The 27,703-nt window shown below is 47.8% G+C and overlaps 1 protein-coding gene across 1 annotated transcript in view; it reads left to right on the top strand.

The window, feature by feature from the left end:
• The window catches only part of LOC115181565 (dedicator of cytokinesis protein 1-like), a 196,669-nt gene that overhangs the window by 59,543 nt on the left and 109,423 nt on the right, over positions 1-27,703 (top strand). The window contains exons 7-11 of the mRNA XM_029743459.1: positions 3,163-3,351; positions 4,055-4,136; positions 7,143-7,278; positions 14,182-14,254; positions 25,520-25,599. Coding sequence (XP_029599319.1) covers positions 3,163-3,351; positions 4,055-4,136; positions 7,143-7,278; positions 14,182-14,254; positions 25,520-25,599 — 560 coding nt within the window. The remainder of the gene's footprint in view (positions 1-3,162; positions 3,352-4,054; positions 4,137-7,142; positions 7,279-14,181; positions 14,255-25,519; positions 25,600-27,703) is intronic.

The following is a 27,703-nucleotide window of genomic DNA, read 5'->3' as shown; positions in this document are numbered from 1 at the left end:
CTCCAGCCCCTCCTCTCCCAGCCCTCTCCTCTCTCCCTGCCACCACCTCTCTCTCCCCGCCACCTCCTCTCTCTCTCTCCCCGCCACCTCCTCTCTCTCTCTCCCCGCCACCTCCCTCTCTCTCCCCGCCACCTCCTCTCTCTCTCCCTGCCACCTCCCTCTCTCTCCCTGCCACCTCCTCTCTCTCTCCCTGCCACCTCCTCTCTCTCTCTCCCTGCCACCACCTCTCTCTCTCCCTGCCACCTCCTCTCTCTCTCTCCCTGCCATCTCCTCTCTTCTCTCTCTCCCTGCCACCACCTCTCTCCCTGCCATCTCCTCTCTTCTCCTCTCTCTCCCAGCCACCTCCTCTCCCAGCCCTCTCCTCTCTCCCTGCCACCACCTCTCTCTCCCCGCCACCCCCTCTCTCTCCCCGCCCCCCCTCTCTCTCCCCGCCACCTCCTCTCTCTCCCCGCCACCTCCTCTCTCTCTCCCCGCCACCCCTCCTCTCTCTCTCCCCTGCCACCTCCCTCTCTTCTCTCTCCCTTGCCATCTCCCTCTCTTACTCTCTCTCCCTGCCACCACCTCTCTCCCTGCCATCTCCTCTCTTCTCCTCTCTCTCCCCAGCCACATCTCCTCTCCAGCACCTCCTACCTCTCTCCCCTGCCACCACCTCTCTCTCCCCGCCACCTCCTCTCTCTCTCCCCGCCCCTCCTCTCTCTCTCCCTCCGCCCACCTCCTCTCTCTCTCCCCGCCACCTCCTCTCTCTCTCCCCGCCACCTCCTCTCTCTCTCCCCGCCACCTCCTCTCTCTCTCCCCGCCACCTCCTCTCTCTCTCCCCGCCACCTCCTCTCTCTCTCCCCGCCACCTCCTCTCTCTCTCCCGCCACCTCCTCTCTCTCTCCCTGCCACCTCCTCTCTTCTACTCTCTCTCTCCCCGCTATCTCTCTCCTACTCTCTCTCTCCCAGTCACATCCTCTCCCCTACCATTCTCTCCTCCTCCTCCCTGAAACTGCATCCTAAATTGCACCCTATTCCCTATATAAAGCACTACTTTTGACCAGGGCCCTATAGGGATTATGGTGCCATTTGGGGCTAAGCCTATGAAGTGACTCTAAATTGGTTAAGTGCCCTTCAGCTATGAGGAGTCATCTTGTGTGACCTTTCCATCTCTGTCTTTGCGTCAACATGGAGCAATATTACATGTTCTCAGGTCATCACCATGAATGTTAATGTGTTCTTTCAGATGCCCCTACACTACCAGTCATTATCCTATACACTACCAGTCATTATCACATACACTACCAGTCATTATCACATACACTACCAGTCATTATCCTATACACTACCAGTCATTATCGCATACACTACCAGTCATTATCACATACACTACCGGTCATTATCCTATACACTACCGGTCATTATCATATACACTACCGGTCATTATCCTATACACTACCGGTCATTATCCTATACACTACCGGTCATTATCCTATACACTACCGGTCATTATCACATACACTACCAGTCATTATCACATACACTACCAGTCATTATCACATACACTACCAGTCATTATCACATACACTACCGGTCATTATCACATACACTACCGGTCATTATCCTATACACTACCGGTCATTATCACATACACTACCGGTCATTATCGCGTACACTACCGGTCATTATCGCGTACACTACCGGTCATTATCACATACACTGCCAGTCATTATCACATACACTACCGGTCATTATCACATACACTACCGGTCATTATCCTATACGCTACCGGTCATTATCACATACACTACCGGTCATTATCACATACACTACCAGTCATTATCACGTACACTACCGGTCATTATCACATACACTACCGGTCATTATCACATACACTACCAGTCATTATCACATACACTACCGGTCATTATCACATACACTACCGGTCATTATCACATACACTACCAGTCATTATCACATACACTACCGGTCATTATCACATACACTACCGGTCATTCAGGGTTTTTCTTTATTTTTTACTATTTTCTACATTGTAGAATAATAGTGAAGACATCACAACTATGAAATAACACATATGGACTCATGTAGTAACTAAAAAAGTGTTAAACAAATCAAAATATATTTTATATTTGAGATTCTTCAAAGTAGCTTTGCACACTCTTGGCATTCTCTCAACCAGCTTCACCTGGAATGCTTTTCCAACAGTCTTGAAGGAGTAGTAGTCCAGTCACTGTCCAGTCTAATGAAGATGGGTCTGCCTGATGGGGAATAACAGTCCAGTCTAATGAAGATGGGTCTGCCTGATGGGGAATAACAGTCCAGTCTGATGAAGATGGGTCTGCCTGATGGGGAATAACAGTCCAGTCTGATGAAGATGGGTCTGCCTGATGGGGAATAACAGTCCAGTCTAATGCAGATGGGTCTGCCTGATGGGGAATAACAGTCCAGTCTAATGAAGATGAGTCTGCCTGATGGGGAATAACAGTCCAGTCTAATGAAGATGGGTCTGCCTGATGGGGAATAACAGTCCAGTCTAATGAAGATGGGTCTGCCTGATGGGGAATAACAGTCCAGTCTAATGAAGATGGGTCTGCCTGATGGGGAATAACAGTCCAGTCTAATGAAGATGGGTCTGCCTGATGGGGAATAACAGTCCAGTCTAATGAAGATGGGTCTGCCTGATGGGGAATAACAGTCCAGTCTAATGAAGATGGGTCTGCCTGATGGGGAATAACAGTCCAGTCTGATGAAGATGGGTCTGCCTGATGGGGAATAACAGTCCAGTCTGATGAAGATGGGTCTGCCTGATGGGGAATAACAGTCCAGTCTGATTAAGATGGGTCTGCCTGATGGGGAATAACAGTCCAGTCTGATGAAGATGGGTCTGCCTGATGGGGAATAACAGTCCAGTCTAATGAAGATGGGTCTGCCTGATGGGGAATAACAGTCCAGTCTAATGCAGATGGGTCTGCCTGATGGGGAATAACAGCCCAGTCATTGTGTCCATCCTCAGTGCTGAAAACTAGCTAAGAGTCACCTTCAAATGTCTCTTTTTTGTGTTTGTGATTCTCAACCTTCTTAATCCTTCATAGATCCGTGGCCCAGATAATATGACAGTCAGGCTAGTGAAGACTACTGGACTCCTGTATTAAATACAACATCTCTGTTTCCTCCTCCTCCTCCTCTCCCTGGGACAGTCTCAGAAACAGAATGTAGATCTGAGCAGGCAGGCCAAGTTCGCCCAGACGCCGTCCTTCGCTCTGTTCGTCACCCTGAAGAACGTGGTGTGTAAGATCGGAGAAGATGCGGAGGTCCTCATGTCGCTCTACGACCCCGTTGAGTCAAAGTTCATCAGGTGTGTAACCTCTATGACATCATAGGGTTAAAGGTCATCATGTACAGTACATAGAGCCCATAGGGAGAGCGTTGCGTTGTGGGTTTTGTAGTCGACTTGAGCTTCAACAGATTTCCGCAACGATTTTCACAAGTTACTACCCAACCTTATTATAACAACAAATTTAAACATTTGCTCACAAAAAAATATAGTTTTTATTTAAACACTGTAAATTGTAGGAGTTAGTAGTTTTGAGTGGTTTATTCCTTTTAAGGTTAAAGGTCATCAGGTATGTTCCTCTATGACCCTCTGAGGGTTAAAGTTTATCAGGTAAGCCAAGGGTCGCAAGAGTTCTGGACACTTCCTCAAATTTCCCAGGTTTTCCTGAAATCCCAGTTGGAGGATTCCCCCCCCCTGCTTATTTCCTCACTATTCCGGGAATGCTCTCATCAGGATTTCTGGGAAAACCTCTGAATCATGGGAATAGTATTGTCCTAGGCCTGAGTCCAGAGCCAGGAACGTGACAGAACAGACCCAGCTGCTAGCCTGCCTGGGGATTTGCTATTGTTCCAGGATTTACAGCAACAAATAGTGTTTATGAAACATCTCACCTGTGTACTACATTAGTCAGTTGATTGTCATTTGTTCATCAAGAGACTAGAGAGTTGATTTGTGATGCCAGATTGTAAAGTTAAAAGGTTCATGTTGGTTCTTCCCCTCTCAGTGAGAATTACCTGGTGCGATGGTCCAGTCAAGGCCTGGTCAAAGACATAGACCAGCTCCATAACCTGAGATCAGTCTTCACTGTAAGTATATGTAGAGTGTTGGCTGCTGCTGCATGCTTGTTTACCCAGACCTGTCATGAGGGGTGTTGGAGTGTGTGTGTGTTTACCCAGCCCTGTCATGAGGGATGATGGAGTGTGTGTGTGTGTGTGTGTGTGTGTGTGTGTGTGTGTCTGTGTGTGTGTGTACACCCCTGTTTGAGGGGGCGGTGTTTGTGAAGCTCCCCAGCTTTGAAAGAAAGAGAACGACCCAGAGCGAACCGGCTTGTTTGTCAAATGTCACCTCTCTACTAATGGCTGGCCAAGGGCAGCCGGGTTACCAAGCGCCTACGTACGACGAGCAAGTTGGCGCCCGCTACTCGCTGCTCCGCTCGCTACACTGGCGGCACAGCATGGATCACAGCAGGACATGAACCATGGACACAATTAAATAGGGAGTTAAAGCAATTTGGGGGCGAAAACTGCTGCCTTAACAAAAGTTTATCCTCCTTGAAAAGGTTCTGAACAATTGTTCTCTCAGCCCTGCCTGGCTCGCTGTCGTTGTTGTTCCTGCTGCAGCCTAGTAAACAGATCAGCCTGGCTCGCTGTCGTTGTTGTTCCTGCTGCAGCCTAGTAAACAGATCAGCCTGGCTCGCTGTCGTTGTTGTTCCCGCTGCAGCCTAGTAAACAGATCAGCCTGGCTCGCTGTCGTTGTTGTTCCTGCTGCAGCCTAATGAACAGATCAGCCTCGCTCGCTGTCGTTGTTGTTCCTGCTGCAGCCTAGTAAACAGATCAGCCTGGCTCGCTGTTGTTGTTGTTCCTGCTGCAGCCTAGTAAACAGATCAGCCTGGCTCGCTGTCGTTGTTGTTCCTGCTGCAGCCTAATGAACAGATCAGCCTGGCTCGCTGTCGTTGTTGTTCCCGCTGCAGCCTAGTAAACAGATCAGCCTGGCTCGCTGTCGTTGTTGTTCCTGCTACAGCCTAGTAAACAGGTCAGCCTGGCTCGCTGTCGTTGTTGTTCCCGCTGCAGCCTAGTAAACAGATCAGCCTGGCTCGCTGTCGTTGTTGTTCCTGCTGCAGCCTAATAAACAGATCAGCCTGGTGGTGTTACTGCTGCAGCCTAGTAAACAGATCAGCCTGGTGGTGTTACTGCTGCTGCCTAATAAACAGATCAGCCTGGTGGTGTTACTGCTGCAGCCTAATACCACAGATCAGCCTGGTGGTGTTACTGCTGCAGCCTAATAAACAGATCAGCCTGGTGGTGTTACTGCTGCAGTCTAACAGATCAGCCTGGTGGTGTTACTGCTGCAGCCTAATAAACAGATCAGCCTGGTGGTGTTACTGCTGCAGCCTAGTAAACAGATCAGCCTGGTGGTGTTACTGCTGCAGCCTAATAAACAGATCAGCCTGGTGGTGTTACTGCTGCAGCCTAATAAGCAGATCAGCCTGGTGGTGTTACTGCTGCAGCCTAATAAGCAGATCAGCCTGGTGGTGTTACTGCTGCAGCCTAATAAGCAGATCAGCCTGGTGGTGTTACTGCTGCAGCCTAATAAACAGATCAGCCTGATGAGAAACTAAAACCAGATTGGATAGCGGATGATGTCTTTATTGGCCTCATCGTAAAGATACAGAGTCAATGTAACTAGAATTGTGTACAACAAGTCAAATTTTGAATGTGCACTTTGGCAGCACAGGGGGCTGGTGGCATCTTAATTGGGGAGGACAGGCTCATAGTGATGTCTGGATGGAATGGTATCAAACACGTGGTTTCTATGCGCTTTAAACCATTCCATTTACTCTGTTCCAGACATTATTATGATCCGTCCTCCCCCCAGCAGCTTCCTGTGTTGGGCTGTTACCATGGTAATACTGACTCATTCACTGTGTTGGGTGTAGTGTAAAGGAACAGTTGGACAGTACTGTTACCATGGTAATACTGACTCATTCACTGTGTTGGGTGTAGTGTAAAGGGACAGTTGGACAGTACTGTTACCATGGTAATACTGACTCATTCACTGTGTTGGGTGTAGTGTAAAGGGACAGTTGGACAGTACTGTTACCATGGTAATACTGACTCATTCACTGTGTTGGGTGTAGTGTAAAGGAACAGTTGGACAGTACTGTTACCATGGTAATACTGACTCATTCACTGTGTTGGGTGTAGTGTAAAGGGACAGTTGGACAGTACTGTTACCATGGTAATACTGACTCATTCACTGTGTTGGGTGTAGTGTAAAGGGACAGTTGGACAGTACTGTTACCATGGTAATACTGACTCATTCACTGTGTTGGGTGTAGTGTAAAGGAACAGTTGGACAGTACTGTTACCATGGTAATACTGACTCATTCACTGTGTTGGGTGTAGTGTAAAGGGACAGTTGGACAGTACTGTTACCATGGTAATACTGACTCATTCACTGTGTTGGGTGTAGTGTAAAGGAACAGTTGGACAGCATAGCTCCATGGTGATATACAATAGCTTTAGTCTTTCTCAGCGTTTCCTCATCCTGGTCCCGGGGACCCAACGAGGGGTTTGTTTGTTGTTCCCTGGCACGACACGTCCCCGTTCAAATGTTCACCTCATCTTTTTCATCTAGCTTTCAGTCAGGTGTGTAGTACTAGGGCAGGAACTAAAATGTGCAGCCATTTATGTCCCCAGGACCACAATTAAGAAACACTTCTATCCACACTGAACAAGAATATAAACACAACAGGTAAAGTGTTGGTCTCATGTTTCATGAGCTGAAATAAAAGATCCCAGAAATGTTCCGTACGCACAAAAAGCTTTTACATCCCTGTTAGTGAGCTCTTCTCCTTTGATTAGTTAATTAATCCATCTGACAGGTGTGGCATGTCAACAAGCTGATCAAACAGCATCATTACACAATTGTTGCAATGTTGCCTTTCTATTTTCTATTTCTATAAATGATTTGTTTCCCCGCTGTAACTGAAGGTGTGTAGGAATACAAGACGTTTACAGGTTGACTTGGGTGGTTTTTCTCCTCCAATACCACCGCTGAGTCTATTGGTTGTTGTTGTCGTTGTTCTCCAGGACCTTGGGAGTGAGGATTTAAAGAGAGAGAAGATCAGCTTTGTGTGTCAGATCGTTAGAGTCGGACGGATGGAGCTACGTGACAACAACACCAAGAAGCTGACCTCTGGACTGAGGAGACCCTTTGGAGTAGCAGGTAAACTGTCTGGAGCCGGAGTATAGACTACTGGAACTAGCCTGGGTACCAGTCTGTTTGTGCTAACGTTCCTCTAGCCTGGGTACCAGTCTGTTTGTGCTAACGTTCCTCTAGCCTGGGTACCAGTCTGTTTGTGCTAACATTCCTCTAGCTTGGGTACCAGTCTGTTTGCGCTAACATTCCTCTAGCCTGGGTACCAGTCTGTTTGTGCTAACATTCCTCTAGCCTGGGTACCAGTCTGTTTGTGCTAACGTTCCTCTAGCCTGGGTACCAGTCTGTTTGTGCTAACTTTTCTCTAGCCTGGGTACCAGTCTGTTTGTGCTAACGTTCCTCTAGCCTGGGTGCCAGACTGTTTGTGCTAACATTCCTCTAGCCTGGGTACCAGTCTGGTTGTGCTAACATTCCTCTAGCCTGGGTACCAGTCTGTTTGTGCTAACATTCCTCTAGCCTGGGTACCAGTCTGTTTGTGCTAACATTCCTCTAGCCTGGGTACCAGTCTGTTTGTGCTAACATTCCTCTCGCCTGGGTACCAGTCTGTTTGTGCTAACATTCCTCTAGCCTGGGTACCAGTCTGTTTGTGCTAACATTCCTCTAGCCTGGGTACCAGTCTGTTTGTGCTAACATTCCTCTAGCCTGGGTACCAGTCTGTTTGTGCTAACTTTTCTCTAGCCTGGGTACCAGTCTGTTTGTGCTAACGTTCCTCTAGCCTGGGTGCCTGACTGTTTGTGCTAACATTCCTCTAGCCTGGGTACCAGTCTGTTTGTGCTAACATTCCTCTAGCCTGGGTACCAGTCTGGTTGTGCTAACATTCCTCTAGCCTGGGTACCAGTCTGTTTGTGCTAACATTCCTCTAGCCTGGGTACCAGTCTGTTTGTGCTAACATTCCTCTAGCCTGGGTACCAGTCTGTTTGTGCTAACATTCCTCTAGCCTGGGTACCAGTCTGTTTGTGCTAACATTCCTCTAGCCTGGGTGCCTGACTGTTTGTGCTAACATTCCTCTAGCCTGGGTACCAGTCTGTTTGTGCTAACATTCCTCTAGCCTGGGTACCAGTCTGTTTGTGCTAACATTCCTCTAGCCTGGGTACCAGTCTGTTTGTGCTAACTTTTCTCTAGCCTGGGTACCAGTCTGTTTGTGCTAACGTTCCTCTAGCCTGGGTGCCTGACTGTTTGTGCTAACATTCCTCTAGCCTGGGTACCAGTCTGTTTGTGCTAACATTCCTCTAGCCTGGGTACCAGTCTGGTTGTGCTAACATTCCTCTAGCCTGGGTACCAGTCTGTTTGTGCTAACATTCCTCTAGCCTGGGTACCAGTCTGTTTGTGCTAACATTCCTCTAGCCTGGGTACCAGTCTGTTTGTGCTAACTTTTCTCTAGCCTGGGTACCAGTCTGTTTGTGCTAACGTTCCTCTAGCCTGGGTGCCTGACTGTTTGTGCTAACATTCCTCTAGCCTGGGTACCAGTCTGTTTGTGCTAACATTCCTCTAGCCTGGGTACCAGTCTGTTTGTGCTAACATTCCTCTAGCCTGGGTACCAGTCTGGTTGTGCTAACATTCCTCTAGCCTGGGTACCAGTCTGGTTGTGCTAACATTCCTCTAGCCTGGGTACCAGTCTGTGCTAACATTCCTCTAGCCTGGGTACCAGTCTGTTTGTGCTAACTAGCCTGGGTACCAGTCTGTGCTAACATTCCACTTATTGTACCCTGTGTCATATCCCCAACATGTTTAGCATATGAAACAGAGCACAAGGAGTGCAATATTGGCACGAAACAGGTCTGGATTTGAGGCTACACTGTAAGTGTATCCATGTTACCAGATCACTGACTGGACCCACAGTACAGGTCCCTCCAGCCAAACAGAAGCTGAGGGGAAGAACTAGAATGGGGAGAAGCTCCTCAGACCACTGCCATCTGGCAGTACAATCAATATGGCCACCGCTCCACCCATCACGGAACGTTGACTTGGAATGGGAATATTAGTTCTATTCATTCCATTGCTATGCTCTCTGTTCTACGGTGTGGCTTGAAAGTCACTGGTTTCTAGAGACTTTATTCTCGTTTCGGAATGGCTGCAATTCTGGAACCCGACTTCCTTTTGTAAAAACTATGTTATCCACTTATCCTTTCACCTGCTGCTCCGTGCTCAGTCACTCATTTCACCTGCTGCTGCTCCGTGCTCAGTCACTCATTTCACCTGCTGCTGCTCCGTGCTCAGTCACTCTTTTCACCTGCTGCTCCGTGCACAGTCACTCTTTTCACCTGCTGCTGCTCCGTGCTTAGTCACTCCTTTCACCTGCTGCTGCTCCGTGCTCAGTCACTCCTTTCACCTGCTGCTCCGTGCTCAGTCACTCCTTTCACCTGCTGCTCTGTGCTCAGTCACTCCTTTCACCTGCTGCTCCGTGCTCAGCCACTCCTTTCACCTGCTGCTGCTCCGTGCTCAGTCACTCTTTTCACCTGCTGCTCCTCTGTGCTCAGTCACTCCTTTCACCTGCTGCTGCTCCGTGCACAGTCACTCCTTTCACCTGTTGCTGCTCCGTGCTCAGTCACTCCTTTCACCTGCTGCTCCATGCTCAGTCACTCCTTTCACCTGCTGCTCCGTGCTCAGTCACTCCTTTCACCTGCTGCTCCGTGCTCAGTCACTCCTTTCACCTGCTGCTCCTCCGTGCTCAGTCACTCCTTTCACCTGCTGCTCCTCCGTGCTCAGTCACTCCTTTCACCTGCTGCTCCTCCGTGCTCAGTCACTCCTTTCACCTGCTGCTCCTCCGTGCTCAGTCACTCCTTTCACCTGCTGCTCCTCCGTGCTCAGTCACTCCTTTCACCTGCTGCTGCTTTGTGCTCAGTCACTCCTTTCACCCTTCTGTTGCTCCGTGGTCAGTCAGTCCTTGACCCTGCTGCTGCTCCGTGTTCAGTCACTCCTTGCCCCTGCTGTTGCTCCGTGCTCAGTCACTCCTTGACTCTGCTGCTGCTCCGTGTTCAGTCACTCCTTGCCCCTGCTGCTGCTCCGTGCTCAGTCACTCCTTGACTCTGCTGCTGCTCCGTGTTCAGTCACTCCTTGACTCTTCTGTTGCTCCGTGTTCAGGCACTCCTTGACTCTTCTGTTGCTCTGTGTTCAGTCACTCCTTGACTCGTCTGTTGCTCCGAGGTCAGTCACTCCTTGACCCTGCTGCTGCTCCGTGGTCAGTCACTCCTTGACCCTGCTGCTGCTCCGTGGTCAGTCACTCCTTGACCCTGCTGCTGCTCCGTGGTCAGTCACTCCTTGACCCTGCTGCTGCTCCGTGGTCAGTCACTCCTTGACCCTGCTGCTGCTCCGTGGTCAGTCACTCCTTGACCCTGCTGCGCCGTGGTCAGTCACTCCTTGACCCTGCTGCTGCTCCGTGGTCAGTCACTCCTTGACTCTGCTGCTGCTCCGTGGTCAGTCACTCCTTGACCCTGCTGCTGCTCCGTGTTCAGTCACTCCTTGACCCTGCTGCGCTGTGGTCAGTCACTCCTTGACTCTGCTGCTGCTCCGTGGTCAGTCACTCCTTGACTCTGCTGCTCTGTGGTCAGTCACTCCTTGACTCAGCTGTTGCTCCGTGGTCAGTCACTCCTTGACTCTTCTGTTGCTCTGTGTTCAGTCACTCCTTGACTCGTCTGTTCCTCCGTGGTCAGTCACTCCTTGACCCTGCTGCTGCGCCGTGGTCAGTCACTCCTTGACCCTGCTGCTGCTCCGTGGTCAGTCACTCCTTGACCCTGCTGCTGCTCCGTGGTCAGTCACTCCTTGACCCTGCTGCTGCTCCGTGTTCAGTCACTCCTTGACCCTGCTGCGCTGTGGTCAGTCACTCCTTGACTCGTCTGTTGCTCCGTGGTCAGTCACTCCTTGACCCTGCTGCTCTGTGGTCAGTCACTCCTTGACTCTGCTGCTCCTTCCACACAGAAGTTGAAACAAACGCAGCTCTGTGTCTGTTGTAACAGCAGGCTATTGCAAACATAAACATGAGACAGGCAGGTTGTTTAGGGATTTAATGTTATTTTTACATGAAGCTATTTAAGCCAGCTGTATGTAGACTACACATCATATAAACCAGCACTAGGAAGCCACAGACAGGCACTTCATAGGGATTTAATGTTATTTTTACATGAAGCTATTTAAGCCAGCTGTATGTAGACTACACATCATATAAACTAGCACTAGCAAGCCACAGACAGGCACTTCATAGGGATTTAATGTTATTTTTACATGAAGCTATTTAAGCCAGCTGTATGTAGACTACACATCATATAAACTAGCACTAGCAAGCCACAGACAGGCACTTCATAGGGATTTAATGTTATTTTTGAATCTTCCTTCCATTCATTGGTTAAACATGAGACACACTGCTGGCTATATGGCAGCATACCTATTCAGATGACATCACACAAAACGCTCATTGTTTTGCCCCGATGCAATGTGTAGAATGTATCTCGCTTGTGCTACGGCGATAGAGAAGGTTATAGACTTTATGTACTGTTTAACATTGACCTTCTATATGTCCTGTCTCTATCAGTAACAGACTGCTATACCATTGTCCTTCTATACTATATGTCTCTATCAGTAACAGACTGCTGTACCATTGACCTTCTATACTATATGTCCTGTCTCTATCAGTAACATACTGCTATACCATTGTCCTTCTATACTATATGTCTCTATCAGTAACAGACTGCTGTACCATTGACCTTCTATACTATATGTCCTGTCTCTATCAGTAACATACTGCTATACCATTGACCTTCTATACTATATGTCTCTATCAGACTGCTATACCATTGACCTTCTATACTATATGTCTCTATCAGTAACAGACTGCTATACCATTGACCTTCTATACTATATGTCTCTGTCTCTATCAGTAACAGACTGCTATACCATTGACCTTCATTACTATATGTCTCTATCAGTAACAGACTGCTGTACCATTGACCTTCTATATGTCCTGTCTCTATCAGTAACAGACTGCTATACCATTGACCTTCTATACTATATGTCCTGTCTCTATCAGTAACAGACTGCTGTACCATTGACCTTCTATACTATATGTCCTGTCTCTATCAGTAACAGACTGCTATACCATTGATCTTCTATACTATATGTCTCTATCAGTAACAGACTGCTGTACCATTGACCTTCGATACTATATGTCCTGTCTCTAACAGTATCAGACTGCTATACCATTGACCTTCTATACTATATGTCCTGTCTCTATCAGTAACAGACTGCTATACCATTGACCTTCTATACTATATGTCTCTATCAGTAACAGACTGCTGTACCATTGAACTTCTATACTATATGTCCTGTCTCTGTCAGTAACAGACTGCTATACCATTGACCTTCTATACTATATGTCCTGTCTCTGTCAGTAACAGACTGCTATACCATTGACCTTCTATACTATATGTCTCTATCAGTAACAGACTGCTGTACCATTGACCTTCTATACTATATGGCTCTGTCTCTATCAGTAACAGACTGCTATACCATTGACCTTCTATACTATATGTCTCTATCAGTAACAGACTGCTATACCATTGACCTTCTATATGTCCTGTCTCTATCAGTAACAGACTGCTATACCATTGACCTTCTATACTATATGTCTGTATCAGTAACAGACTGCTGTACCATTGACCTTCTATACTATATGTCCTGTCTCTGTCAGTAACAGACTGCTATACCATTGACCTTCTATACTATATGTCCTGTCTCTATCAGTAACAGACTGCTATACCATTGTCCTTCTATACTATATGTCTCTATCAGTAACAGACTGCTATACCATTGACCTTCTATACTATATGTCCTGTCTCTATCAGTAACAGACTGCTATACCATTGACCTTCTATACTATATGTCTGTATCAGTAACAGACTGCTGTACCATTGACCTTCTATACTATATGTCCTGTCTCTGTCAGTAACAGACTGCTATACCATTGACCTTCTATACTATATGTCCTGTCTCTATCAGTAACAGACTGCTATACCATTGACCTTCTATACTATATGTCTCTATCAGTAACATACTGCTATACCATTGACCTTCTATATGTCCTGTCTCTATCAGTAACAGACTGCTATACCATTGTCCTTCTATACTATATGTCTCTATCAGTAACAGACTGCTATACCATTGACCTTCTATACTATATGTCCTGTCTCTATCAGTAACAGACTGCTATACCATTGACCTTCTATATGTCCTGTCTCTATCAGTAACAGACTGCTATACCATTGTCCTTCTATACTATATGTCTCTATCAGTAACAGACTGCTATACCATTGACCTTCTATACTATATGTCCTGTCTCTATCAGTAACAGACTGCTATACCATTGACCTTCTATACTATATGTCCTGTCTCTATCAGTAACATACTGCTATACCATTGATCTTCTATACTATATGTCCTGTCTCTAACAGTAACAGACTGCTATACCATTAACCTTCTATACTATATGTCTCTATCAGTATCAGACTGCTGTACCATTGACCTTCTATACTATATGTCCTGTCTCTATCAGTAACATACTGCTATACCATTGACCTTCTATACTATATGTCCTGTTTCTATCAGTAACAGACTGCTATACCATAGAACTTCTATACTATATGTCCTGTCTCTATCAGTAACATACTGCTATACCATTGACCTTCTATACTATATGTCCTGTCTCTATCAGTAACATACTGCTATACCATTGACCTTCTATACTATATGTCCTGTCTCTATCAGTAACAGACTGCTATACCATTGACCTTCTATACTATATGTCCTGTCTCTATCAATAACAGACTGCTATACCATTGACCTTCTATACTATATGTCCTGTCTCTATCAATAACAGACTGCTATACCATTGACCTTCTATACTATATGTCCTGTCTCTAACAGTAATGGATGTGACTGACATCATAACAGGCAAGATGGATGATGAGGACAAGCAGCATTTCATCCCCTTCCAGCCGTGAGTATGAAATATAAACACACATACACACACACACTCCCATCCTTTACAGCACACTAAGTCATAAAACCCATATTGATGTTTCAGTTCCTACTTTATCATGGGAAGATAAAATGTTGCATAAACACATCAAATATGGACCAGAACATAATGAAGTTCTATGTTGGACCTCTATGGACCAGAACATTATATAGGTCTATGTTGGGACCTCTATGGACCAGAACATTATATAGGTCTATGTTGGGACCTCTATGGACCAGAACATTATATAGGTCTATGTTGGGACCTCTATGGACCAGAACATTATATAGGTCTATGTTGGGACCTCTATGGACCAGAACATTATATAGGTCTATGTTGGGACCTCTATGGACCAGAACATTATATAGGTCTATGTTGGGACCTCTATGGACCAGAACATTATATAGGTCTATGTTGGGACCTCTATGGACCAGAACATAAGGTCTACGTTAGGGTAGTACTCTGACCTCTATGGACCAGAACATAAGGTCTACGTTAGGGTAGTACTCTGACCTCTATGGACCAGAACATAAGGTCTATGTTAGGGTAGTACTCTGACCTCTATTGACCAGAACATAAGGTCTACGTTAGGGTAGTACTCTGACCTCTATGGACCAGAACATAAGGTCTACGTTAGGGTAGTACTCTGACCTCTATGGACCAGAACATTAGGTCTACGTTAGGTTAGTACTCTGACCTCTATGGACCAGAACATAAGGTCTATGTTAGGGTAGTACTCTGACCTCTATGGACCAGAACATAAGGTCTACGTTAGGGTAGTACTCTGACCTCTATGGACCAGAACATAAGGTCTACGTTAGGGTAGTACTCTGACCTCTATGGACCAGAACATAAGGTCTACGTTAGGGTAGTACTCTGACCTCTATGGACCAGAACATAAGGTCTATGTTAGGGTAGTACTCTGACCTCTATGGACCAGAACATAAGGTCTACGTTAGGGTAGTACTCTGACCTCTATGGACCAGAACATAAGGTCTACGTTAGGGTAGTACTCTGACCTCTATGGACCAGAACATAAGGTCTACGTTAGGGTAGTACTCTGACCTCTATGGACCAGAACATAAGGTCTACGTTAGGGTAGTACTCTGACCTCTATGGACCAGAACATAAGGTCTACGTTAGGGTAGTACTCTGACCTCTATGGACCAGAACATTATGTAGGTCTATGTTGGGACCACTATGGACCAGAACATAAGGCCTATGTTAGGGTAGTACTCGGACCTCTGTCCCTGAAGCCGTCTCCTCTACCGTAGAAGCAGTGTGTAGAGTAGACAGGGCCTGCATCTGAAACAGCATCCTATTCCCTATTTGTTTTTATTATGGATCTCCATTAGTTCCTGTCAAGGCAGCAGCTACTCTTCCTGGGGTTTATTATGGATCCCCATTAGTTCCTGTCAAGGCAGCAGCTGCTCTTCCTGGGGTTTATTATGGATCCCCATTAGTTCCTGCCAAGGCAGCAGCTACTCTTCCTGGGGTTTATTATGGATCCCCATTAGTTCTTGCCAAGGCAGCAGCTACTCTTCCTGAGGTTTATTATGGATCCCCATTAGTTCCTGCCAAGGCAGCAGCTACTCTTCCTGGGGTTTATTATGGATCTCCATTAGTTCCTGTCAAGGCAGCAGCTACTCTTCCTGGGGTTTATTATGGATCCCCATTAGTTCCTGTCAAGGCAGCAGCTGCTCTTCCTGGGGGTTTATTATGGATCCCCATTAGTTCCTGCCAAGGCAGCTACTCTTCCTGGGGTTTATTATGGATCCCCATTAGTTCCTGCCAAGGCAGCAGCTACTCTTCCTGGGGTTTATTATGGATCCCCAGTAGTTCCTGCCAAGGCAGCAGCTACTCTTCCTGGGGTTTATTATGGATCCCCAGTAGCTCCTGCCAAAGTAGCAGCTACTCTTCCTGGGGTTTATTATGGATCCCTATTAGTTCCTGCCAAGGCAGCAGCTACTCTTCCTGGGGTTTATTATGGATCCCCATTAGTTCCTGTCAAGGCAGCAGCTACTCTTCCTGGGGTTTATTATGGATCCCCAGTAGTTCCTGGCAAGGCAGCAGCTACTCTTCCTGGGGTTTATTATGGATCCCTATTAGTTCCTGCCAAGGCAGCAGCTACTCTTCCTGGGGTTTATTATGGATCCCCATTAGTTCCTGTCAAGGCAGCAGCTACTCTTCCTGGGGTTTATTATGGATCCCCATTAGTTCCTGTCAAGGCAGCAGCTACTCTTCCTGGGGTTTATTATGGATCCCCATTAGTTCCTGCCAAGGCAGCAGCTACTCTTCCTGGGGTTTATTATGGATCCCTATTAGTTCCTGTCAAGGCAGCAGCTACTCTTCCTGGGGTTTATTATGGATCCCCATTAGTTCCTGCCAAGGCAGCAGCTACTCTTCCTGGGGTTTATTATGGATCCCCATTAGTTCCTGCCAAGGCAGCGGCTACTCTTCCTGGGGTTTATTATGGATCCCCATTAGTTCCTGCCAAGGCAGCAGCTACTCTTCCTGAGGTTTATTATGGATCCCCATTAGTTCCTGTCAAGGCAGCAGCTACTCTTCCTGGGGTTTATTATGGATCCCCATTAGTTCCTGTCAAGGCAGCAGCTACTCTTCCTGGGGTTTATTATGGATCCCCAGTAGTTCCTGGCAAGGCAGCAGCTACTCTTCCTGGGGTTTATTATGGATCCCCATTAGTTCCTGTCAAGGCAGCAGCTGCTCTTCCTGGGGTTTATTATGGATCCCCAGTAGTTCCTGGCAAGGCAGCAGCTACTCTTCCTGGGGTTTATTATGGATCCCCATTAGTTCCTGTCAAGGCAGCAGCTGCTCTTCCTGGGGTTTATTATGGATCCCCATTAGTTCCTGTCAAGGCAGCAGCTACTCTTCCTGGGGTTTATTATGGATCCCCAGTAGTTCCTGGCAAGGCAGCAGCTACTCTTCCTGGGGTTTATTATGGATCCCCAGTAGTTCCTGGCAAGGCAGCAGCTGCTCTTCCTGGGGTTTATTATGGATCCCCATTAGTTCCTGTCAAGGCAGCAGCTACTCTTCCTGGGGTTTATTATGGATCCCCAGTAGTTCCTGGCAAGGCAGCAGCTACTCTTCCTGGGGTTTATTATGGATCCCCAGTAGTTCCTGGCAAGGCAGCAGCTACTCTTCCTGGGGTTTATTATGGATCCCCATTAGTTCCTGTCAAGGCAGCAGCTACTCTTCCTGGGGTTTATTATGGATCCCCATTAGTTCCTGTCAAGGCAGCAGCTACTCTTCCTGGGGTTTATTATGGATCCCCAGTAGTTCCTGGCAAGGCAGCAGCTACTCTTCCTGGGGTTTATTATGGATCCCCATTAGTTCCTGTCAAGGCAGCAGCTGCTCTTCCTGGGGTTTATTATGGATCCCCATTAGTTCCTGCCAAGGCAGCAGCTACTCTTCCTGGGGTTTATTGTGGATCCCCATTAGTTCCTGCCAAGGCAGCAGCTACTCTTCCTGGGGTTTATTATGGATCCCCATTAGTTCCTGCCAAGGCAGCAGCTACTCTTCCTGGGGTTTATTATGGATCCCCATTAGTTCCTGTCAAGGCAGCAGCTACTCTTCCTGGGGTTTATTATGGATCTCCATTAGATCCTGTCAAGGCAGCAGCTACTCTTCCTGGGGTTTATTATGGATCCCCGTTAGTTCCTGCCAAGGCAGCAGCTACTCTTCCTGGGGTTTATTATGGATCCCCAGTAGTTCCTGCCAAGGCAGCGGCTACTCTTCCTGGGGTTTATTATGGATCCCCATTAGTTCCTGTCAAGGCAGCAGCTACTCTTCCTGGGGTTTATTATGGATCCCCATTAGATCCTGTCAAGGCAGCAGCTACTCTTCCTGTGGTTTATTATGGATCCCCGTTAGTTCCTGCCAAGGCAGCAGCTACTCTTCCTGGGGTTTATTATGGATCCCCGTTAGTTCCTGCCAAGGCAGCAGCTACTCTTCCTGGGGTTTATTATGGATCCCTATTAGTTCCTGCCAAGGCAGCAGCTACTCTTCCTGGGGTTTATTATGGATCCCCATTAGTTCCTGCCAAGGCAGCAGCTACTCTTCCTGGGGTTTATTATGGATCCCCATTAGTTCCTGTCAAGGCAGCAGCTGCTCTTCCTGGGGTTTATTATGGATCCCCATTAGTTCCTGCCAAGGCAGCAGCTACTCTTCCTGGGGTTTATTGTGGATCCCCATTAGTTCCTGCCAAGGCAGCAGCTACTCTTCCTGGGGTTTATTATGGATCCCCATTAGTTCCTGCCAAGGCAGCAGCTACTCTTCCTGGGGTTTATTATGGATCCCCATTAGTTCCTGTCAAGGCAGCAGCTACTCTTCCTGGGGTTTATTATGGATCTCCATTAGATCCTGTCAAGGCAGCAGCTACTCTTCCTGGGGTTTATTATGGATCCCCGTTAGTTCCTGCCAAGGCAGCAGCTACTCTTCCTGGGGTTTATTATGGATCCCCAGTAGTTCCTGCCAAGGCAGCGGCTACTCTTCCTGGGGTTTATTATGGATCCCCATTAGTTCCTGTCAAGGCAGCAGCTACTCTTCCTGGGGTTTATTATGGATCCCCATTAGATCCTGTCAAGGCAGCAGCTACTCTTCCTGTGGTTTATTATGGATCCCCGTTAGTTCCTGCCAAGGCAGCAGCTACTCTTCCTGGGGTTTATTATGGATCCCCGTTAGTTCCTGCCAAGGCAGCAGCTACTCTTCCTGGGGTTTATTATGGATCCCTATTAGTTCCTGCCAAGGCAGCAGCTACTCTTCCTGGGGTTTATTATGGATCCCCATTAGTTCCTGCCAAGGCAGCAGCTACTCTTCCTGAGGTCCAAACACATTAAAGCACGTATAAAACAAAAGATAAAACACAGTACATCATATAACATTATTACACATCTACAATACTAAATGTATACAACAATATTACCATGTATGTGTGTGTCTGCACCTTTTTGTGTGTGTTTCTTCACAGTCCCCGTTGTTCCATACGGTGTATTTTGTTGTATGATTGGTCGGCTATTTGAGCCAGTAAAGGGGGCTTTACTATTCTTGGGTAGTGGAATGACTTCAGCTTCCCTCCAGGCCTGAGGGAACATGCTCTCTAGTCGGCTTATATTGAAGATGTGGCAATATAGGAGTGGCAATATCGTCTGCTATTATCCTCAGTAATTTTCCATCCAGATTGTCTGACCCCGGTGGCTTGTCATTGTTGATAGACAACAATCTTCTTTTTCACCTCTTCCACACTGACTTTACGAAATTGGTCAGAAATATTTGGATGTGTTGAGTCAGAGTTTGTTGCTGGCATGTCGTTCCCTATATAGTGCACTACTACCCTATAGGCTCTGGTCTAAAGTAGTGCACTAATATCCTATAGGCCCTGGTCTAAAGTAGTGCACTACTACCCTATAGGCCCTGGTCTAAAGTAGTGCACTACTACCCTATAGGCCCTGGTCTAAAGTAGTACACTACTACCCTATAGGCCCTGGTCTAAAGTAGTGCACTACTACCCTATAGACCCTGGTCTAAAGTAGTGCACTACTACCCTATAGACCCTGGTCTAAAGTAGTGCACTACTACCCTATAGACCCTGGTCTAAAGTAGTGCACTACTACCCTATAGGCCCTGGTCTAAAGTAGTGCACTACTACCCTATAGACCCTGGTCTAAAGTAGTGCACTATATAGGGAATAGGGTGCCATTTGGGACTCAGACCCCTCCACCATTCCACCGTGACTAAATTAAGGCGATCTCATTAACTGCCTGTGTTCCTGAGAGGATTTCATAATTGGAAATGCTTTAGTGAAATGCTTTTGGTGTGAGTCCCAAACGGCACCCTATTCCTTATATAGTGCACTACTATTGACCCCAAATGGCACCCTATTCCCTATATAGTGCACTACTATTGACCCCAAATGGCACCCTATTCCCTATATAGTGCACTATTATTGACCCCAAATGGCACCCTATTCCCTATATAGTGCACTACCACCCTATTCCCTATATAGTGCGCTACTTTTGAACGTGGTGAAGGATGTAGGGAATAGAGTGTGATTTGGAGCTCAGTCGTAGGAACCAAGCAGTTTAGTTTAGTTGGCAGATCTCTTCAGTTAACAGCTCTATCTAGGAACATAAATCATGAGTTAGACTTCACATTTACACAGAGGGAAAGGGAGAGTAGTAGGTGTGTGTTGGACGCAAGGTTGAATTTCGCACACGCATGCACGCACGCACACACACACACACACACACACACACGCACACACACACACACACACACACACACACACAATATCGTAGTGATGAATTTCCAGTGTCGGTAGTTTCCTTAATAGCAGCTTGAGTTTTTATCTACGACCCTGTTCTAAAGGCAAACTAAACAGGAAGTTGCCGTTCCTGATGTAACTATATAATTGGTTAGAGAGCTTCGTTTTGGAGACGGAAACGGCCCTCACGTTTGTAAAACAAAGGTTGAGATATAATGTCACGTTCCTCCTTAGTGTTGCCAGCGGCACTGACCGTTTTGTCGTAGCCCTGAACTAGCTCACTTGATTTGGCCTCGGTGATTTGTTGACATGTTGAATCAGGCGTGCGAGCTGAGGAATAGTTCAGATCCATGGAACGAGTTCCCCGGTGGAGAGGTTTTGAAAACCCCTGTTGTACTGCACCTCCTCTCTGACACCTCTACTCTCGTTCTCCTACACTCCTTTTCTCGTTGTCGTTACACTCTCCAGTGGTGGCTGGTGGCACTTTAAATCGTAGGACGGGCTCATAGTAATGTCTGGAACAGAATAGGTGGACCGGTATTGAACAACATGGCATCCTTGGGTTTGATGCCATTCCATTTACTCCAATCCAGACATTATTATGATCCGTTCTCACCATTGTCTCACGTCGGCTGTCTGATCTGATCAGATAACTGCAAACACTCATGGGATGGAGAAAAACAAGTTTGGATAAAATATACTGTCCTAACATTAAAAAATGTTACCATGGCGACATCGTCCACTGAACCGCCTTTCATCCTCGAGTCGATGAATCTGACCCATAACTTTTAAATGCCTTACAACTTCATCAACAAGCTGGGAAACTAGCTACCAGCTACACTGGTTCTAGCTACACTGGTTCTAGCTACACTGGTTCAAGCTACCAGCTACACTGGTTCTAGCTACACTGGTTCTAGCTACACTGGTTCTAGCTACACTGGTTCTAGCTACCAGCTACACTGGTTCTAGCTACACTGGTTCTAGCTACCAGTTACACTGGTTCTAGCTACACTGGTTCTAGCTACCAGTTACACTAGTTCTAGCTACACTGGTTCTAGCTACACTGGTTCTAGCTACCAGTTACACTAGTTCTAGCTACACTGGTTCTAGCTACACTAGTTCTAGCTACACTAGTTCTAGCTACACTGGTTCTAGCTACCAGTTACACTAGTTCTAGATACACTGGTTCTAGCTACACTGGTTCTAGCTACTAGCTACACTGCTTCTAGCTACACTGGTTCTAGCTACACTGGTTCTAGCTACCAGTTACACTAGTTCTAGCTACACTGGTTCTAGCTACACTGGTTCTAGCTACCAGTTACACTAGTTCTAGCTACACTGGTTCTAGCTACACTGGTTCTAGCTACCAGTTACACCAGTTCTAGCTACACTGGTTCTAGCTATACTGGTTCTAGCTACCAGTTACACTGGTTCTAGCTGCACTGGTTCTAGCTACACTGGTTGTAGCTACACTCGTTCTAGCTACCAGCTACACTGGTTCTAGCTACACTGGTTGTAGCTACACTGGTTCTAGCTTCTAGCTACACTGGTTGAAGCTACACTGGTTGAAGCTACACTGGTTCTAGCTACACTGGTTCTAGCTACCAGTTACACTAGTTCTAGCTACACTGGTTCTAGCTGCACTGGTTCTAGCTACACTGGTTGTAGCTACACTCGTTCTAGCTACCAGCTACACTGGTTCTAGCTACACTGGTTGTAGCTACACTGGTTCTAGCTTCTAGCTACACTGGTTGTAGCTACACTGGTTGAAGCTACACTGGTTGAAGCTACACTGGTTCTAGTTACACTGGTTCTAGCTACCAGTTACACTAGTTCTAGCTACACTGGTTGAAGCTACACTGGTTGTAGCTACTCTTTCCTCCCCTTGTTTTAATGCCACTGCGCTACAGACACACAACGCCCCACATCTGTCTCTCTCAGCTCTCACAGCAGCTGCCACATGATGTGACTCCCCAGCTTCCCAAACCACATCTGCTGTTTTCTCCTGCTCTGTACTCTGTCACTGCTACTCTCAATCAATATGGCTCTGTGCCCTAGACGGTGCCCTAGACGGTGCCCTAGACTGTGCCCTAGACTGTGCCCTAGCCTGTGCCCTAGACGGTGCCCTAGCCTGTGCCCTAGCCTGTGCCCTAGCCTGTGCCCTAGCCTGTGCCCGAGACGGTGCCCTAGACTGTGCCCTAGCCTGTGCCCTAGCCTGTGCCCTAGCCTGTGCCCTAGCCTGTGCCCTAGCCGGTGCCCTAGACGGTGCCCTAGACCGTCCTTTACTTCATCTATGTCACCTCTCTGGGTAGGTAGGCTCCATCATTTCCTGAGTGCTTTAGACATGAAGATGGTAGGAAACTGAGACACCTTTGCTTCACTCTCTTGCTTTGTTACTAGAAGGACACTAGAGTTGGCTGGCACCATGTCCTAAACCATCATCTCTTCTGTTTCTCCTTCCTTAACGTTGGTTCCTCATCCTGCTCCTCTACTGTAATCTAACATGTCTCTGTCGTGTTGGTTCCTCATCCTGCTCCTCTACTGTAATCTAACATGTCTCTGCCGTGTTGGTTCCTCATCCTGCTCCTCTACTGTAATCTAACATGTCTCTGTCGTGTTGGTTCCTCATCCTGCTCCTCTACTGTAACCTAACATGTCTCTGCCGTGTTGGTTCCTCATCCTGCTCCTCTACTGTAATCTAACATGTCTCTGTCGTGTTGGTTCCTCATCCTGCTCCTCTACTGTAATCTAACATGTCTCTGTCGTGTTGGTTCCTCATCCTGCTCCTCTACTGTAATCTAACATGTCTCTGTCGTGTTGGTTCCTCATCCTGCTCCTCTACTGTAATCTAACATGTCTCTGTCGTGTTGGTTCCTCATCCTGCTCCTCTACTGTAATCTAACATGTCTCTGTCGTGTTGGTTCCCATCCTGCTCCTCTACTGTAATCTAACATGTCTCTGTCGTGTTGGTTCCTCATCCTGCTCCTCTACTGTAATCTAACATGTCTCTGTCGTGTTGGTTCCTCATCCTGCTCCTCTACTGTAATCTAACATGTCTCTGTCGTGTTGGTTACTCATCCTGCTCCTCTACTGTAATCTAACATGTCTCTGTCGTGTTGGTTCCTCATCCTGCTCCTCTACTGTAATCTAACATGTCTCTGTCGTGTTGGTTCCTCATCCTGCTCCTCTACTGTAATCTAACATGTCTCTGTCGTGTTGGTTCCTCATCCTGCTCCTCTACTGTAATCTAACATGTCTCTGTCGTGTTGGTTCCTCATCCTGCTCCTCTACTGTAATCTAACATGTCTCTGTCGTGTTGGTTCCTCATCCTGCTCCTCTACTGTAATCTAACATGTCTCTGTCGTGTTGGTTCCTCATCCTGCTCCTCTACTGTAATCTAACATGTCTCTGTCGTGTTGGTTCCTCATCCTGCTCCTCTACTGTAATCTAACATGTCTCTGTCGTGTTGGTTCCTCATCCTGCTCCTCTACTGTAATCTAACATGTCTCTGTCGTGTTGGTTCCTCATCCCGCTCCTCTACTGTAATCTAACATGTCTCTGTCGTGTTGGTTCCTCATCCCGCTCCTCTACTGTAATCTAACATGTCTCTGTCGTGTTGGTTCCTCATCCCGCTCCTCTACTGTAATCTAACATGTCTCTGTCGTGTTGGTTCCTCATCCCGCTCCTCTACTGTAATCTAACATGTCTCTGTCGTGTTGGTTCCTCATCCTGCTCCTCTACTGTAATCTAACATGTCCTCTGTCGTGTTGGTTCCTCATCCTGCTCCTCTACTGTAATCTAACATGTCTCTGTCGTGTTGGTTCCCATCCTGCTCCTCTACTGTAATCTAACATGTCTCTGTCGTGTTGGTTCCTCATCCTGCTCCTCTACTGTAATCTAACATGTCTCTGTCGTGTTGGTTCCTCATCCTGCTCCTCTACTGTAATCTAACATGTCTATGTCGTGTTGGTTCCTCATCCTGCTCCTCTACTGTAATCTAACATGTCTCTGTCGTGTTGGTTCCTCATCCTGCTCCTCTACTGTAATCTAACATGTCTCTGTCGTGTTGGTTCCTCATCCTGCTCCTCTACTGTAATCTAACATGTCTCTGTCGTGTTGGTTCCTCATCCTGCTCCTCTACTGTAATCTAACATGTCTCTGTCGTGTTGGTTCCTCATCCTGCTCCTCTACTGTAATCTAACATGTCTCTGTCGTGTTGGTTCCTCATCCTGCTCCTCTACTGTAATCTAACATGTCTCTGTCGTGTTGGTTCCACATCCTGCTCCTCTACTGTAATCTCCTCTCCTCCTCTTCCTCTCCTCCTCCTCTGCTCTCTCTCTGCCTTCCTCTCCCTCTCCCCCCTCTCTTCTCTCTCTGCCCTCTTCCTCCCCTCCTCCTCTCCTCTCCTCTCTCTCCCTGCCCTCTCCTCTCTTCCTCCTCTCCTCTCTCTCTCTCTGCCCTCTCCTCCCCTCCTCCTCTCCTCCCCTCCTCTTCTCTCTCTCTCTGCCCTCTCCTCCTCCTCTCCTCTCTCTCTCTCTGCCCTCTCCTCCTCCTCTCCTCTCCTCTCTCTGCCTCTCTCTGCCCTCTCCTCTCCTCTCTCTCTCTCTGCCCTCTCCTCTCTCTCTCTCTCTCCTCCCCTCCTCTCCTCTCTCTCTCTGCCCTCTCCTCTCTCTCTCTCTCTCCTCCCCTCCTCTCCTCTCTCTCTCTGCCCTCTCCTCTCCTCTCTCTCTCTGCCCTCTCCTCTCTCTCTCTCTCTCCTCCTCCCCTCCTCTCCTCTCTCTCTCTGCCCTCTCCTCTCCTCTCTCTCTCTGCCCTCTCCTCTCCTCTCTCTGCCCTCTCCTCTCCTCTCTCTCTCTGCCCTCCTCTCCTCTGGTGTTGTTCCTGTCATGTGCCTACTACAGGCTAGCGTTGGATGACGCCGTGCTTCGCCACAGGCAGCTGAACATCTCCCGTTTTTCACCCAGGGTGGCGGGGGAGAGCGACTTTCTCCAGACCGTCATCAACAAGGTCATCGCTGCCAAGGAGGTCAACCACAAGGGACAAGGTAAAGTTACTGTCCAGGGAGGGAGGAGATGCTTGGAGTGGTACTGTGAGAGAGCAGGGAGGTTCTGTTGGGTGACGTTACTCTATGAGAGACTATACACTATGATATGCAATACAATATGATATACAATACATTATGACTGAGGAATTTGGTCCAAGGAGGCCAATCACAAACAACATTTTAAAGTTACTGTACAGGGAGGAATGATACGACAGGCCTGGGGTCTGACTAAAGGACGACAGGCCTGGGGTCTGACTAAAGGACGACAGGCCTGGGGTCTGACTAAAGGACCACAGGCCCGGGGTCTGACTAAAGGACGACAGGCCTGGGGTCTGACTAAAGGACGACAGGCCTGGGGCCTGACTAAAGGACCACAGGCCCGGGGTCTGACTAAAGGACGACAGGCCTGGGGTCTGACTAAAGGACCACAGGCCCGGGGTCTGACTAAAGGACGACAGGCCTGGGGTCTGACTAAAGGACGACAGGCCTGGGGTCTGACTAAAGGACGACAGGCCTGGGGTCTGTCTAAAGGACGACAGGCCTGGGGTCTGACTAAAGGACGACAGGCCTGGGGTCTGACTAAAGGACGACAGGCCTGGGGTCTGACTAAAGGACGACAGGCCTGGGGCCTGACTAAAGGACCACAGGCCCGGGGTCTGACTAAAGGACGACAGGCCTGGGGTCTGACTAAAGGACCACAGGCCCGGGGTCTGACTAAAGGACCACAGGCCTGGGGTCTGACTAAAGGACGACAGGCCTGGGGTCTGACTAAAGGAAGATATCTTAGTAACAGCTCTGAGATTGACATATCTTGGTTTAGTGGACCCCAGACCACCTGAAGAGGGATTTGTAGAGGGAGGAGAACAGTCTCTGTGGTTTTGTCATGTTGAATGAAGTTATGTCAGATCCACTCGGTCATCCCTGGCCAAGGAATCACACAGAGCACGGTGAGGAAGCAGCGGTGTGTGTGTGGGAGGGAGTGTGTGTGGGAGGGTGTGTGTGTGGGGCCAGGGGGACGCACAGTGAGGAAGCAGCGGTGTCTGTGTGGGAGGGTGTGTGTGTGTGTGTGGGGGGCCAGGGAGACACACAGTGCACAGTGAGGAAGCAGCGGTGTGTGTGTGGGAGGAGGTGTGTGTGTGTGTGTGTGTGTGTGTGTGTGTGTGTGTGTGGGGCCAGGGGGACGCACAGTGAGGAAGCAGTGGTGTCTGTGTGGGAAGGTGTGTGTGTGTGTGTGTGGGGCCAGGGGGACGCACAGTGAGGAAGCAGCGGTGTTGGTGTGTCAGTCACAGCCTGCAGAGGGAGGAGAGGATGGCTGTTCTTTATTATAGACCATGTAGTACAGCCTGCAGAGGGAGGAGAGGATGGCTGTTCTTTATTATGGACCATGTAGTACAGCCTGCAGAGGGAGGAGAGGATGGCTGTTCTTTATTATAGACCATGTAGTACAGCCTGCAGAGGGAGGAGAGGATGGCTGTTCTTTATTATGGACCATGTAGTACAGCCTGCAGAGGGAGGAGAGGATGGCTGTTCTTTATTATGGACCATGTAGTACAGCCTGCAGAGGGAGGAGAGGATGGCTGTTCTTTATTATGGACCATGTAGTACAGCCTGCAGAGGGAGGAGAGGATGGCTGTTCTTTATTATGGACCATGTAGTACAGCCTGCAGAGGGAGGAGAGGATGGCTGTTCTTTATTATGGACCATGTAGTACAGCCTGCAGAGGGAGGAGAGGATGTCTGTTCTTTATTATAGACCATGTAGTACAGCCTGCAGAGGGAGGAGAGGATGGCTGTTCTTTATTATGGACCATGTAGTACAGCCTGCAGAGGGAGGAGAGGATGGCTGTTCTTTATTATGGACCATGTAGTACAGCGGCCACCAGCCAATCCCAGATCTTCCTCTCAGATGTTTTGACTTGAAATGATGTAACAACATGAACCAATTAAAAGCAGTTCTGTAGCGATGAGGTTTGTGCAGTAAGCTATAGACCCAGTATATCATCACTGCATATTGGTCCATTTGGTTTAAGAGGAGACAGACCCTCAGACAGACTGACCTCCCCTGTTGCTAAGTCCCACTGTCTCTCTGACTGTGTTCCAAACGG

The sequence above is a fragment of the Salmo trutta genome, unplaced genomic scaffold, assembly GCF_901001165.1.
Source record: "Salmo trutta unplaced genomic scaffold, fSalTru1.1, whole genome shotgun sequence".
Classification (NCBI taxonomy): Eukaryota; Metazoa; Chordata; class Actinopteri; order Salmoniformes; family Salmonidae; genus Salmo; species Salmo trutta.
Note: the sequence above shows the minus strand (reverse complement) of the source record. Positions and strands in the feature narration are given on the sequence as shown.